Source organism: Canis lupus, chromosome 34 (genome assembly GCF_003254725.2).
Source record: "Canis lupus dingo isolate Sandy chromosome 34, ASM325472v2, whole genome shotgun sequence".
NCBI classification, from domain to species: domain Eukaryota; kingdom Metazoa; phylum Chordata; class Mammalia; order Carnivora; family Canidae; genus Canis; species Canis lupus.
The window spans coordinates 32892590-32908998 of record NC_064276.1 but is presented as its reverse complement, the minus strand read 5'-3'; the positions used below and the strand labels follow the sequence as shown (position 1 = coordinate 32908998).

Below are 16409 nucleotides of genomic sequence, written 5' to 3'. Positions count from 1 at the left end.
ACTTTGTTCTCATGCATTCTCTTTTTCTTTGAAGACTTTTTTTTTTTTAAGATTTTATTTATTCATGAGACACACAGAGAGACAGACACAGGCAGAGGGCGAAGCAGGCTCCATGCAGGGAGCCCGATGTGGGACTCGATCCCAGGACCTCAGGATCACGCCTTGAGCTGAAGGCAGATGCTCAAGTGCTAAGCCACCCACCACCCTGGCGTCCTGAAGAATTTGGTCTTTGTCTCTCCACAAATATCTGAAATTGGCTTTCTTTTTTCTTTTCTTTTCCTTTTATCTTTTCTTCTTTCATTTTTTTATTTTTCTTTTCCCTTTTCTCTTTTCTCTTTTTTCTTTTCTTCTTTCTTGGCTCAGGGTAGCCTGAGATTGGTTATGCACTCCTAGTATTAATTGGCATCCTTGCATCTTCAACTCTTCCTGGAAGCACTGCCCCAGTTAACGTGAGGTCCCCAAGCACCCGCTTACGGCAGAGCCTTGCGAACATAACACTTAATTACGGTCCAAAACGGCGTTCTTCTGTTGTGTCCCCTTCCTCGTGAGAGGGAGCACACTGAACACCTGCCGGGACGCCGGCCACTCCGGGCGATCGAGGGTGGGAGGCAGGCGCCCGGGGCCTTTGCATCTACTCACTGACTCCAGGGGTTCGCTCCGCCGGCCCTGCCTCCTGAGCCTGTCGTGAGAAACGAGGCGGAGGCGCCCCAGAGGTCCCGATGCCTTGCTCAGCTGCAGCTCGTTGTCCCCCAGGTGCGTCCTTCGGCCGGGCCGGCCACCAGACTCCGACCGGCGTCCGAGGAGCAGCTGGAGCAGCGGCCGAGGGAGCAGCAGGAGGCCGGGCGCCAGCAGAGGCTGCAGGGCCACGCGTGGAGGCAGCGGCAGCAGCAGCTCCTGGCCGGGGCGGCCCGGCAGAGGCAGGCGGGCCCCGAGGACGGGCGGCCGCGGCCCCCCGAGCAGCTCCGGTAGCCTCCTGGCCCCGCCCCGTGTCCTCCTTACTTATTTTTAATTTCTGAAGATCTTATTAATAGAGAGACAGAGTGAGCGAGAGAGGGGACACAGGAGGGACAGGGGAGGGGGAGAAGCGGACTCTGCACGCAGACTCCGCCCTGAGCTGGGAGCCCAACACGGAGGACTCGAACCCGGGACCCTGGGATCATGACCTGGGCACACCCCCCCCCTTGATCCCATCAGCAGATGGCAGTAGCTTTGTGTGTGTGTTACCTGTGAGCCTGAGGGGCTCCCCTGGCTGGGGCAGGACGACGACTTGAAAGTTAAACGTCCAGATGTTTCATTTTTAAAACAAATGTTTTTTTAAACATTTTAAAATAAATGTCCCTCCCCCCCCCCCCCCGATTAAAAATGTTAGGTCTCTAAGCTTAGTGTAGCTCTCAAAATAACCTAGCAGGTTTGGTGATGACTGTGTTTTACTTCATCACTTCAAAGGTGTCTTCACTCTTTCAAGGCATCCTTTGAAATCGTATCTGGAATCCTTACGAAGCCTGATAGCAAAAGGTGTAAAAAAAAAAAAAATCTGACTCTTTAAGAAAACGGGGAAAAATGCATTTATTACTACCGTTAAATATAACTGACTTATGGCCAGTTGTGCTCCTTAATTTGTCACTGGACTGATCATGTTTGTGCCGTTACAGGCAGCAAGCTCGCTACGATGCTATGGATCATGATATCGTCCAGGGCGCGGAGGACCAGGGCATCCAAGAAGAGGAAGGAGGTGGTGAGACTTCTTAGATGATGCATATGTTAATTGGATTACTTGGTAATACAGATTATCAACCCAGTGCAGTGGGCACGTGTGAGTACACACAAGGGAGGTCTGTGTGCTGCGTGTCTTTTTTTGTTGTCGGTGTTAGGTGTTTGCCAGTCCTCCGGAACGGTGCTCGTTGGTGGCCCAGACTATTCGAGATCATGTATTTCCTTTCTGATGTTTTTCCTGTCGTTTAGGCTTTTTGTATACGGAACTGTTATTTCTGACACATTATCCCCGGGCTGCTGTACTCTGGGAAATGGCTCCATTTTCACCTTACCTTGAAAGCCTTTGGATCATTGCCTTTAAAAGTTTTTCAAATTAAGGCAATAGTAGCTTTCACTGGTGGTGAGCGGCTCCTGTGTAATTTATCAAATATCACTTGCTGTGTAACAACTAGAAAGTAGCCTCTCTGGCAACTCTAACACTCAGACAGGTATCCTTTTTTTAAAAGAGCCTAAAAGAAGGTGATTACCCAAACTCTCTGCATAGCCTCTTCTGATATTTTATAGCCCTTATAGTCAAGGAATCGTTTTCCTTATGTCCCCCTGTACGGCACTTTAAGCTTTTTTGTTCCATTATCAGTAAGACGGGAGAACAGTTTGCTCTCTTATTTATTTAATGAATCCCTTGGTGCACTTGAAACCTGATGGTAAGTTACCTTGCATCCCTATTTTCTGTAAGCTAAATACTCTCTATATACTTAACCTTTCCTCTCACAACTTACTTAAAAAGTTGTTTGTTCTTCGCTTTGTACGCTCTTATCTAAATTTCCTTTATGGAAATTTTTTTTTTCCCCCGGAAAAAAAAAATTACGTTTTGCTTTAAGCAGCAAGTAAATGTGTGTGCGAGATGCATCTTTGTGGTGGCCGCCCTCATCGTTGCCATATCGGACCACACAGGATGGGCTAGATTGGCTTTGAGCTCCACAGATGGGGTTGTTCTTTCTTCCGTCTCCTGAGACGTTACCATCTTCTTCTGGTTCCCTGCTGTTTCCTCTCATGGTACCCCAAATCAGCTGATAATAGCAGCAGCATCCAGTGGACTGGGCTTTCCTGTAGTGAGGAAGTTCTGGTTATCGTTTGCATCACAAGGAGGGGGGGATGCAGCTGCCCTCATAAATATTTGTTTTAGAAGGTAAGCATGGCATCGCTTACCCACGCTATCTCCTGAGACACACAGTCTGGGGAAGGGAACATAGTTTTATTCAGAAAAGCTGAGATGTATGCTTTGCAGTGAACTAGCCTCTCTGGAGGAGAGATTGGGTGAAGTGGTCTGGAGGAAAGCCCACTGGGGGCTTTTCTGGGACTGAAGGGGCACAGTCCCGTCCGGTTCACCTGCACTGATGTCATCCCTTCGATTTGCTAGCCTATGAGAGGGACAACCATCACCAAGATGAAGCAGAGGACGACCCAGAGAATGGACGTGAGCCTCAAGATCACGGGCCCCACGAAGCCGATCCGGAGTCTGAGGCAGATGTAAGTGTCCCCTCTCTTGGTCACCGCACTTGGAAGCCCCCAAGGCGGGAAGGAAACTCGAAGGTTTGCCCGACACCAAGCCTCTGGCTCCAGCTCCGGCTGCAGATGTGTCTGTTATGTCGGCGCAGAAGGAAGGTGGCTTGTGTGATGGCATAAGCAGTGTCGCTAACTGTAAACCGAGGGTGCTTGTGTGAGGAGACCGGCCCAGAAGTTGTTCCGGGAAAACGTAGGAGGAGTTTCCCTCTGCCAACTTCTATATTAGTAAAAGTAAGACTGAGAAAAGCAATATTGAGAGGCTCGAAATATGCAGTCATTCTGAAAGATTTAAAAAAAAAAAAAGAGCAAGTGTGGGAGTTAGAGAACTGGAGGAAGGAAGCTGACCATTAGGGGCCCATTGACCAGCGCGCTGGAGCACTGTGTGTGTCGTGTGACTGTCATCTCCCAGCAGGCAGGGACCATTTTAATTAATAACATCGGTAAGGACGTGTAGCTTGAGAAATGAAAAAAAAAAAAAAGACAAAACTGCTCAGGTACCATGGGGCTGTAGCAGAATTAGAATATAAATTGGTAGAGACCTACTAACGGGGAATGTTCTTTGTGTTTCCTGGGAGAGGACCCCGACCAGGCAAGCAAGTGTCCAGTGAGTGTGTTCTCGTGCATGTGTGTAGATGCGTTTTACAACTTACTGTCCTCTTGTGCTAGTAAGTCAACTACTGTGCTTGTGAAATTCAGTCGATGCTGTCATATGGGTCTTGCTTGTATGGAAAGAGGGATCCATATGGCTCTGTGACAGTCATTGGGAAAGCTTCCTGATAGCCACCTCAAGTCCCCGGGTGACTTTTCTACGTGTGCGAGGCTGTGGCAAAGCACAGTCCTTCTGTGGTCACTGGAGCCGCGCTTGTGACAGTTCGCTCAGGAAAGAGCAGGTGCTCCAGAGAGCAGGACACAGCTAGAGACTGTGACAGGAAGAGAGTCTGTAGTCACAGCGGCAGGGGAGCAGGTGTGCCTGTCTGAGAGGGATGGAGGGGCAGCAAAAGGACGCCTGTTCCAGGCACCGGCCTCTGGGGCCTGCCGTGTACCTTGGCTACTTGACTATAACCCTTGACTCTCCCGTCAGCGGTTGACAGGCTCTGGAGAACACACTGGTGGCCTTCCTCCCATTCCTTCTTTTAATTAGAAAGTGTTAGTCTAATTGTCTCTCTGTCTCATCTATTTTCAATTTTTTTATATAATTAAAAAAATTTTGTCTGGCTTCACTGAGTTATAACTGGTCGTCCGTTTGATTTGGATGGAACAACCTTGCCTATTCAACTTTATTTATTACTTGGTTAGGGTTGGACCCAAACGTACTTGGTGTGTACGTTTTGTGGGCCCTTGCAAAAGCTTTGGGTACTTTTTTTCCTGAAGAGAATGTGTTACGTTTTCCCCATGCTTTCACACGCACTATCGATAATGCACAAAAAGAAATCTTTACAACAAGAGATTGTGGAGTGATTGGCGTCGTGTGAAGGTGATGCTTTGTCACTCTATATTCCCAAGAAGAGTGTCATCTGCACTTGCAAGAAGTGTACAACCGGGGGTGTGCGCACAATAAGTCAGCGAGACCGCGCGCTGAGCTCTTGACCACGTTCAAGGCTCCGAGGTGAATTGGATTGGAGTAGAATCGTGTTGTCCGGAGAACACCGACGGAGACCAAATCTCACTCTGAGGCCTCCTCTCTGGGCAGCATTTGCCACTTCGGTTAAGTGTCCTGTTGGTGACCCTGGAGTGATCAAGAAGCTCCCGCAAGCATTACCGTTTCTGCCCAGCTCGGGCTTTAAAATCTGAATCTTTATGAGGACATGCATTATTTTGAGAGGTGCTCTGGGAGTTTGAGTGGAGGAAAATAGAGATGATTCTCAGGTTGATATCGTGAAGGGCATTTGTGGAACAGCAAACCCGAGAGCTGCTGTGCGGGACGGCGGGCGGGGGAGAGGTTTTTCAAGATACGTTGCTGAAGACTGGGTTAGCTCGTTTGTGTGTGTGTGTGTGTGTGTGTTTGTGTGTTTCCTCCTGTCTCTGGCTGCTGCAGTGTCTCTCTTTCATGGTGGTGTGTGTCGTACAGAAATTTGTTCCATGCTAGAAACTGAGTGCTTGCATTTGGCTTAGCCCCTTGTCTCCTCCACAGCCGCTTTCTTGGGTCCTCTGTGGTGGGGCCTCCTCGCTCTTTGCCTACTGTCCACCCACTTAACACGTGAAACATTGCTTGTGTCTGTATCAAAATCAACATACTCACGAAAGGAGTTACAGTTTGCCCATCTCCATCCCTCATCTTAATGATTTCTCCTACTTGGTCTTTTAGCTTTTTTTTTTTTTTATGATAGTCACAGAGAGAGAGAGAGAGACATAGGCAGAGGGAGAGCACATAGGCAGAGGGAGAAGCAGGCTCCATGCACCGGGAGCCCAACGTGGGATTCGATCCCGGGTCTCCAGGATCGCGCCCTGGGCCAAAGGCAGGCGCTAAACCGCTGCGCCACCCAGGGATCCCCTTAGCTTTTATTAACTACTTCTCTCGCTGTCCGTTTGTCATGCTCACATTTCTCGTGATCGAATTTGGGGGACCGTTTTAGAATCGCTTGCAGACAGCAGGCGCTGTTTGTTCTGATTCCGTCAGCCTCTGACAAACAAAGCCAAGGTTTTCTCTTCTGACAGTGGGATGTGTACTTGCCAGTCTTGGCAGGGATAGATCTGAACAGTCTGGTGAAGGACGATTTCATTTTCCGCCAGTGTGTGGTCTTTCCAGTGACATTAAATTTGATCCTGGATGTCGAAGTAGTGGTTGCTTTTTATTAAAATTTTGCAGAGGGCAGCTGTAGAGGATATAAACCCAGCAGATGACCCCAATAATCAAGGCGAAGATGAATTTGAGGAAGCTGAGCAAGTGAGAGAAGAAAATTTGCCAGATGAAAATGAAGAACCAAAGCAAAGCAGTCAAAAGCAAGAGAACGGAGAAATGGAGGAGCATTTAGTGGTAAGCAGATGCTACTACAGAGGGTTTAAATCCGGGCATCTTAGTAGTAACTGCTTGGTGGATGCAGGGTTAGTCCGAACACACACTGACGGAAGGTTTGCCTCTTTGGTTGGTTTTTGAGCCATTGTGTGAAATGTTAGGCCCACACTGAGAGAGAGAGAGGGTGACACACCTCCTAGGTTTTGTGTTGGGAAGGATTAGTCATCATTTCCTGGCCACCGATGCATCAAAAGTACATTTTTTATGGCAGCAAGCCTGCCCTCCCTTTGAGCGTATTGTAAAACTCATCTCCAGTGTTCAGTAACCTGAGCTTCCCCTTTTTGTTTCAACAGATGGCAGGAAACCCAGACCAGCAGGAGGATAATGTTGATGAGCAGTACCAGGAAGAGGGAGAAGAGGAGGTAGGGAGGCCAAACGCAGGCCCCTGATCAGGCTGCTTGGTGCATCGCACTCACCTTAAGCGGCGGCATCGGCTTTGACACGCCTCTGTAGACACCTGCAGAAAAACATAGGCAGGATGAGAAAAGGGTGCTTTCAAGAGGAAATGGACCGTGGAAGTAGAGACATTTGGTTAGGAGGTAACAAAAACAGGGCCATAGACTCCTTCCTTCTGGTGCTCACTAGAAATTTTGAACTAAGAGAGACATTCGGCCTTCTAGGAACGGTAGACTTAGGTCTGTGTGATCTTTGTAAGAATATTTTCTCCTGTTTCTGTTCCTTATAAAAGAGAGAAGAGCAAAAAAAAAAAAAAAAAAAAAAAGAGAGAGAAGAGCAAAGCTTTGCCTATTGTGGGGGGGTCTGGTGTAACTCCTGTAACTTGCTCTGTAGACATTGCCATAATTCCGTCTCACAGGGGTGCCCTACAGTGTCCATCAGGGTACACTTGGCAGCCTCCAAAAAAATTGTTAGAGTCTCTACATTTTGCTGCTTCCCTCCTAAGAATTTCATGTCATGATGAAATTTAACAATACAGAAAGGGAAAAATATGTAAGGAGCTCAGTTGAATAAAATGCATTTGGGTGGAATTTCTTTCTTTCTTTTTTTTTTTTAAGATGTTATTTAGTTCATGTTATTAGAGACAGCACACGCGCATGGAGTGGGGAGAAGGAGCAGAGGGAGAAGGAGCGAGAATCTCAAGCAGACTCCATGCTGAGCACAGAGCCTGACACAGGCCTCGGTCTCACCACCCTGAGATCAGGACCTGAGCCGCAATCCAGAGTCAGCTGCTTTAATTGACTGTGCCACCTAGGCGCCCCATGGATGGAATTTCTTAAATTTCATTTTGGTTTCCTTTTCATTGGAAACTTCTGGCAGATTATTGTTAGTTTTATAGAGCACCTATCGGGGTGGCACATCTGTGCAAGTGATGGATGGGTGCAGTTGGTTGTGGCTGGTGAGTCACAGTGCTCTACTCTATGGATCACCGAAGCTCCGTACCTGGGGACCTGCTATGAAAGAGGCCAACGCCCCATGTTTCGTCTCTCTCCGGCCCAGTAAATGGTCCACTAAATTCAAACTCTAGTTCAGAGGGGTTTCTCAGCCAGGCTTCTTGCCTTTGTGGGGCTTTGGCCCGAAGGGGAACTGCATGAATAGATGGACAAGTGGCAGCCTAGACCAATCCCCCCACCACCCCTGGGGATCCCGCTCAGAATACATGCGCCACTACACTCGTGTGCACAGTTCCCCCAACCAGCCCTGCTTTTTTATTTTTGCCGTATTTGTTGTCCACTTCGCAGACCTAATGCTAAAATTTGCACTTATCCTGGAAAAATAGAAAAGGATGGTGCTCTTTACAGCCATTGGCGACACATAGCTCTAGTCACACGCACTCTAACTGGTTTGGACTTTCTGTTCTTTCTCTGTTCTCATCCTACTGTTCATCCCTATCAAGAGCCTGAGCTATGTTGTCACAAGAGAGAGTTAGAAAAATTAGCAGTCTTGAATATTAAGGCATTTGGCAAGAAAAAGGTATTTGTCTGGACTTCTCTTGTAACAGGATGTCTGGACAAATATTATTCTGTTTCATTGGGTCAGATGCCAGGAATCTGGGAGGGATTAAAAGAGAGGAGGTTCACCTTGGCTTCTTTTTAAAAATGCAGAAGGGTAAACATAAAATTTTAATCAGTATTTACTGGTTACTTTTTTACCTTCATATGATGTCAATTAAGGTGAAGAGAGCACTCCTGTATCCGAGAGGGATCAAGGATAGGGGAAAAAAGAAAGAGACATGAGGGGTGGAGAGTGGTGACAGGTCGACGTGAGGACCACTGCTCTTTGTCCCTCATGTGGGCTGAACCCACCAGAGCCCTTTACTCTCCCTGCACTGGGCCCCAGATCCTGCTTCTCCTTCTCTGGTTCCCTGCTCTGAATTCCTGTTTGGTGTCTCGGCCCCACTTTCTGACCCTCTCTTGCTCTTATATAGGCTCAAGTTTGTGCACCCTCCCATGTAGGGGTGCTCTCAGCCTGCCTTTCCCCTCCCCATCCCCAGAGGCCCTTGCACAGGCTGTGTTGCCTTCCTCAGGCAGTTCCTGAGATGGTCAGCTGTTGGATCTTCCCACCTTTTCCCATTATTCCCAGTTCTTCCCTGGAAAAGGGAGAAGAGTGGTTCCCAAATACCATTTAAGGACTAACAATAGAGATGCAGTTCTCACCAGACTGCAGCAAAATGAGAAAGAGAGGAAGGCAATATGTGCAAACCCATTTCATGTTGTTTGTAAGTGATGCACGTGAGACATTTGTGGGATGCTCTGAAGACCATGCACCACCATGTCATATGCGTCCTTATCTTCACTGAGCCTCAGAGTCTTCTAGCTGCCCCAGCAGACCACAGGGAGGTACGGTCCCCCTCCCGTCCATCCCGTGTCACCTGCCTTCCATCAGCATTTGCTCCTAGGGAGGGAGTGCGTCTTGCCAGGGCCCTCCCTGCTCAGAGGTATAGCCCATCACACTTGTGACTTGAGCTCAGAGAATAGGACCCAAGACGAGTGTGCCATTTGGAAATTTGCACTATCCCCACATTTTTTTTTTTTTTAATCTTGGTGCCATAGCATTACCCTTCTAAGACAGAAAAATGATGGTTATGAACAAGCGTTCGTGGCTTCTTGTTTGGGACATTCATGTGGGGATCCCATCCCTATGTTGCTTACTTTCTAGACTTTTTATCTGCTCATGAGTAAACAAGACAAATTATGGCATTTCCAAAAAGAGTTATGGGTGCTTAAAAGTGATTGAAATGCTCAAAAATATATATACGCTACATGACCACTTGAAAACCCTGAGTGCTCATTTTCTCCAAATATAATTGGAAATAGGTCCATCTGAACACTCGTGGGAGAGCGCGCACTAGGTTATTTGGTACGTTCAGTGGGACTGGGAGCCTGTGGGTGCCCATGGCACAGAGCCGGCCAGGCAGCGCACACGTGACCCGTGACCCCTGACTCAGCCAGCAGTGGTGTCCCTCACGAGAGCCACTGGTGCTGAAGGCCTTTCCTTTGTCACATTCCATCCCCGTGTTTGGACCCCAGAATTCTGGATTGCTTCAAGTTCAGCCTTCTGGTCCGTGGTGTCTCATCCTATGGCATCTTTGATGTGTAACACCAAAGCCCATTTTGGCCTCAGTAGATCTGTCTTATTTTGACAGTTAAACTTTGCTGCATCATATAGGGACCATTTCTAAAATGCCCCAGACACTAGATTTCAGTGAATTCAAAATGAGTAATGAGGAGTAGTGTTGTAAATCTCTGACAAGATGTTTGCATCAGCTTTATCAAGATGCTAAGGAGGGTCGAATGTGGAAGACCTAATTGGTGTGTCTCCATTAGAAAGGAGTAACCTTTGGCTTCTCTTTTTAAGTCTAAGTATCTTTGAAAATTAGAAATGCCGTATCATTTTGTTCCTTTTCAGTAGTGCCTTGTGAGATGAATTTGCATTACTTTTGTCCCAAACATGAAGAATATATCTTGTATTTATCAATAAATTTGAAAATCACAAAATCTTTATTTGTGGTTCTCTCTAAAGAGTAACTTACAGAGGGCTTCTTACCTCAGATTCTATTGACAGCTGGTAAACAACCCAAATTTTCTATAAATAGATCTCCAGGGAATAAAAGAAGGAATTTATGCAAGGGTGTTCATCTCTAGCCAGAAACGTTCTTAATCCCCTAGTCATTGTCACTCAAGCTAGTAGCTCTCACTATTAGCTGTGGCTAAGAGTCACCTTGGAGAGTGTGTGTGAAAGGCACAAATTCCTGGCTCAGACCTTACCCTTGAAGATTTTGATCTTACCTGTGGAGGAACCTAGGAATTATTCCAGGAACACACTGTTTGGAGAAGCATTCCTCGGACAGGTGGCCACAGGTAGACTCAGGGGAGTCTGAATCTCCTGAAACTACTGTGTAAAATGATGTGTATTTGTGCCTATGTACATACATTTGCATTTCTTCCCAAAGTCTTAAAAGGGCCCATGACCCCCCGCCCTCCCTCCCCCTGACAGAAACTTAAAAATCACTGGTTTTATCAAACCTTTTTATTTTACAGATGAGGAATTTGAGCCTCGGAGAGGTTGGCTAAGTTTTTGGAACTCACCAGCTTGTTATTGTTGGAACCATGATTGGAGCCCCCCCCCCCGCCCCCCACGTCTGATTTTAGAGGCTACTGTACTTTAGTATAACAAGCACAGTAACTAAGTAATGGATACGGGCAAGTTCTTTGTAGAAGTTAGTGAATGCAGAAGGAATGGTGAAATTAGAGAGTCACCATTTCTGTAACCCCTAATTAAAACAAGTGACTTAGGAGCCAGTCATCAATGGATGATATCACTAGGTGAATGGAGGTCAGGGAATTTTATCATGGAGCATCCGGATGAGGCAGTTGCCTTCTGAGTGCGCTGTCCGACTTCAGTCTCAAGAAAAGTGGGACGAGTGTTACGTGCCTTTTGGTGTGATGAAAAAATAAATCTGCAGCATCACCTTTGAAAAATTCTTGCTTTGCAAATTGAATTCATGTAAGTCTTTAACTTCCTTTTGTAAGAAATGTGAGGTCTAGAGGAATGAGTTAAGTCATAACTTTAAAGAAGCTGGTGAGTCCAGAGTGTGGGTCATTCTATAGCAAAACAAGTCAATAGCATTAAGGCAAAAATGCCTTCCATCAGCATTTTCTCCTAGGGAGGGAGTGCATCTTGCCAGGGCGGAACTGATGTTAGGCATGGCCTTTGTTTGGATAATGATTAGGCTAAACCAGCTGTCAATAGACATTTTGAAGATAATCAGGAAAATGCTAAGTAGGAGCTAGACTTTAGATGGTACCATGGGATTATTTATCAGGTGACAATGGCATTACGATTATATAAGAAAACGACCTTGTTTTTAGAGAGACACGGTGAGGTGGGTAGGGGTGAAATTACAGGACGTCCAGATGTCCATGCTGTAGGCAGACATCCACAGGCTGCCAGTGCCACTGAACGTAGCCAAATAACCTTGTACGCGCTCTCCCATGAGTGTTCAGATTGACCTATTTCCAATTATAGTTGGAGAAAATGAGCACTCAGGGCTTTCAAGCAGTCACTTAATATATATATATATATATATATATATTTGAGCATTTCAGTCACTTTTAAGCACCCATAACTCTTTTTGGCAACGCCAAATTTTTAAATAATAGGTCATCAAAAACATAAAGAATACTGATTGATAGGTCATGCGGGAGTGGCAACGTTGAGCTAACTTTTGAGCCTTGTGGATGGCTGTAAGGAGTTCAGTGAATTACTTGCCTTGCTTGTGCTTGCTTGCAAATTTTCCTAATAGAAACAAGTGACCTTATTTTTATACAGCCAGCATTTGGGAGCCAAGGTTTTAATCCAGGTCTGTCTGTCTCTTAAGCTCCGCCACCGGGACATGTAAATACAAAGAATGCCCTGTGCCTCTGTCCCCAGAATGTATTTATTGGATGCCATTGTAGTTCAGTGGCTGTGAGTCTGGCCGACACTGGGCTGATTAGAAGAAGTTCGTAAAAGCTGGGCTCTGTCTAGGGCGTCTTTGAAGGGTCATCGTTGTCAGCTCATAAGAAGCCAGGTTCCTGCCAAAGCTTGTGCGGTGGGTTGTGCTTCATTCCTGTCACACCTGGGCTGGACACCTTGAGGCAGCCCCTGATTTGTTCCTCTTGCATTGTAACACCTGCGTGCTTTCCTTCCCCTGCCCATTTCTGGGATTTTTAACACTCCTCCCCCACCAACCAAATTTGGTAATTCTCTGTGTTGTTCAGGAAGACCTACTCTTACACCCCTGTCGTAGGACAGGTTAGATTTTCTTGTAGTCCCAGGACTCCACATGACGCTTAATGGATGGGCAGCAATTTTTTGAAATTCAAGTGACTCCAGTCTTTTGGCATACATATGGTTTTCAGAATGGTTAAGCTAGAAAATATTTTACCTTGTATTTTTGTGGAATGTAACCATTAAATAGAGACTAGTCTGCAAAAATATTCGGACGCTTTCTTTGACCTGTGTTTTGAAAAAAATAGTTGGGACCCATGACAGATACATAATAGTAATGGCTAAAATAGAAATAGTGCACTTAAAACTACTTAAAACAGTAATAGCACACATAAAGGAAAACTACTTAAAACTACTTCTACTTGGGCAGCCCGGGTGGCTCAGTGGTTTAGGGCACTCTTCAGCCCAGGGCATGATCCTGGAGACCTGGGATCGAGTCCCACGTTGGGCTCCCTGCATGGAACCTGCTTCTCCCTCTGCCTGTGTCTCTGCCTCTCTCTCTCTCTGTCATGAATAAATAAATAAAATATTTTTTAAAAGAACTATTTCTACTTAAGTAGAAAACTACTTAGAACAATGAAGAGATGTAGGGATTTGGGGCAGTTTAGTAACTATTTCAAGAAGAAATTGAAATGCTTGTGTTCTGGGTTCTAGATATGTTAGCCAGAGAACTTTATATTCTTAATTATAGGATTAGATGTACACCTTTTTTTTTTTTTTTTTACTACATCATGTGCATGTAATAAGGGTGTCTGTTTTCTGTGTCTTTAACAGAGCAGATGTTTTTTGTGTTCATTCACTTATGCATTCATTGCCTCATACATTCATCAATATTTATTAAGCAGCTGCAGTGTGCCAGGTATGCATCTAGGCATGGAAGACAATTGAGTGTAAGAGAGACGGTTCTTTCCTTCCTAGAACTCACTTCTATCAGAGCCTTGAGACTTCTAGAGTTCCTCCATTTGGAAAAGGGGAGTTTTTAATTTTATAAGCTGAATTTCTTCAGGTGCTATACTTGCAGGATTAACACTTATTCAAAGAAATGAGAAATTCAGACACGTAAGTCCTAGGCTCTAAATCAGTGGCAATGATTTTTTGTAGGGGGTGTATTACACATCTCTCCATAGCTAATAGACAAATCAGGTCTCTGATTCAAAAAGACTTGTCTTTTTTTCAAGCTTATTTTTAGTTTCTGCTACTTATTTTTTTAGGATTCTGTTTGTTTATTTGAGAGAGTGAGAAAGAGAGTGCATGCACAAGCGGAAAGGAGGGGCAGAGGGAGGGAGAAGCAGACTCCTGGCTGAGCAGGGAACCCACATGGGGCTGGATCCCGGGACCCTGGGATAATGACCTCAGCTGAAGGCAGACTGACACTCAAACAGCTGAGCCACCCAGACTCCTCATTTCTGCTACTTTTAACGAACATTTTAGAAATCAAAATATGTTCTTGCATAAGAACGTATTATCATATGTTCATATCATAATATATTAAATGATAAAAAGGGTCACCTAGTATCTCTGGTTTCTTTCAGGCTCAGGAAGATTTGACTGAAGAGAAAAAAAGGGAATTGGAGCATAATGCTGAAGAGACCTATGGGGAAAATGAGGAAAACGTACGTACAGGACAGAGATGTCCACTGCGTGCTTGTGCATGTGTAGGAGATACGTATGGCCAGTTGGGTAGATACCAGTGGGTACGTTTCACGTGCTAGCGGTTTAACAGGCCAACCTAGAATTAGGAAAACTGTGACAGTATGAGGATTAGGAAAGACTAGCACTGCTGCGTATCTGAACATTTTTCTGCACTCATTTCCTTTCTCTACAAATGAATAACTTCACATTTTTTTAAAAAAAGGAATTATTTATATCACCCACTCTATCCCCTATCTCTTTGTTTTTCCTTTTATCTTTAAGGCTGATGAAAAAAACAACGATGGCGAAGAACAAGAAGTTCGAGATGACAACCGCCCCAAAGGCCGAGAGGAACCCTATGAGGAGGAGGAGGAGGAAGAAGAAGATGGGGTTGGGGCTGCAGAGAAATCACAGCGAAGAGCGGAAATGTAGCAGTGCCCCACCTCACGGACGGTGCTCAGCCAACGGATTATTTTCAAGCTGCTCAGAAACAAATCTGCCTACTGAAACTCTAGGATATTTAATTACAAAAATTAAAAATTTAGACTTTTTTTTAACTTTTGTATTAGAAATGCTCATACATTTATATGAATATATTTTGATAACCTAGGTTTAGAGCTTCTTTTATATTTAAGCTAAACACAAAGGAGAAGAAAAACAATAAAGCAAACCTTAGCCTTTGAATCTCATTTTCATAGATCATGTGATGTTGGAAAGGGCACCGATTTTGTATATTTCAGCTTGTTCCTTTTCTATCTTCTAGTTTCCAGGTGTTCGGTTGTTAGCCTTGAAGAAAATACAGGATTTCAAATAGGGAATATTGCAAAGCGCTGTGTAGCCTTTGAGGAGAATGGTCAGTTTATTAACTGCTGCCTTTCTGAGGTTCTTGCGTATAGTTCTGATGGAATCTTCGTCCCTCTGTCTCTGGAATAAGATCCACTGCAGACTGACGTACAACTGGAAGGGCATTTTGATTATACAGACGTTGTTTTTCAGACTCTTCATATCAGTTAGAAAAATGTTTGGCTTTACCTCAAATCACAGCCGTTCTGGAAAGGAATTGGATTTTAAAAGGAGATGGTACCTAAACTCGCGCCACAGTGTTCTGGACTTTGATATTCCGGTATTCAAACAAGATGGGACACAGCAGTGTATTAACCTTCTTGAAGGACTGACACCTTGTTTAGTAACTAATTTAGTGTGTGTGTGTGGGTGGTATGGTCTTCGGGAGCACACCCATTCAGTTCTACTGAAATCATCTAGTGATATCCTTGTTTCAATATCTAGTTCTCTACAGTAATATATGTATTTCCCCATCAGCTCTGTTCCTCATTATGTAATCTCTTTGATGACAAGTATGAATATGAAGGCATTTCAGATGATACAATTGAATAGGATTATTTTTTGAAAACTATACAATGAAGTACCCATGATGATATATATGATAGACCCTCATGATTTTTCTATTTTCAGGGACCCGGGCCTGTGTGATGCCCATGGATGGCATTTTAATGACTACAAAAGTCCCCTAAAATTAAAAAAAAAAATAAAATAAAAAATTTCTTTTGAGATCAAGACATATTTGTCTTTTTACATAAAGATTTTTAAATATCTAGAATTAGGTTATATAATTCATATGTGTGTGGTTTTTATAGTAATACACTCAAATTAGTAAAGACAAATTTAATTTCTACCATTGTATGAATGTAATGTTAGTTTTTAATAACCACACTCATGTATGGTTTTGATTATCCCGGTGGAGTGATTGTGTATGTATGCATAGGAATGTTTTGTTCAAATGTATTTTGGATTTTCAATAATCATGAATCAAATTTTACCTTTATGTATAAAAACCCTTTATGTAATGTAAAATGTATAATATTGTACATAATATTCAGAATACAATTATTTTGGTAAATTAGTTTGTATTTTTAATGTCCCAGTTGCAGTATTTAATTATTTGAACCACCTTGAAACTTGGTAATCATCAATAAAGCTATAAAAAGCAAGTGGTAAATCTTTTAAAGTCCTTGATTTCTTATTTCTGATCTTATTCTTCAGTTGTTTTTCATAAGGAGAAACATTTTAGGAGGCACCAGCCTATATGAATGAATTATAAAATGCCCTCCCCAACCTTTTCCTACTTTCCTTCTCTCTTTAATTGGAGTGGTACTTTATTTTCCCCCTTTTCCTAAAGAAAGAGCTAAGAATTGTTATTTGTGCTAGTTCTTGGGGAAGAAATGATAACCAGGTACAA

The 16409-nt window shown here is 44.4% G+C and overlaps 1 protein-coding gene across 4 annotated transcripts in view; it reads left to right on the top strand.

Moving 5' to 3' along the window:
• The window catches only part of GOLIM4 (golgi integral membrane protein 4), a 78109-nt gene extending 61940 nt beyond the window's left edge, over positions 1–16169 (top strand). For 2 of the 4 annotated variants that reach the window (XM_025425497.3, XM_025425500.3), the window contains 7 exons: positions 754–965; positions 1653–1732; positions 3134–3243; positions 6086–6253; positions 6586–6654; positions 14053–14133; positions 14435–16169. In XM_025425497.3, the coding sequence (XP_025281282.1) occupies positions 754–965; positions 1653–1732; positions 3134–3243; positions 6086–6253; positions 6586–6654; positions 14053–14133; positions 14435–14584 (870 nt within the window). In that variant the 3' untranslated portion in view covers positions 14585–16169. Of the gene's footprint in view, positions 1–753; positions 966–1652; positions 1736–3133; positions 3244–6085; positions 6254–6585; positions 6655–14052; positions 14134–14434 lie in introns of all 4 variants that reach the window. The other 2 variants (XM_025425498.3, XM_025425496.3) reach the window with 1 other exon arrangement.
• The last annotated feature ends 240 nt before the right edge of the window (positions 16170–16409 follow it).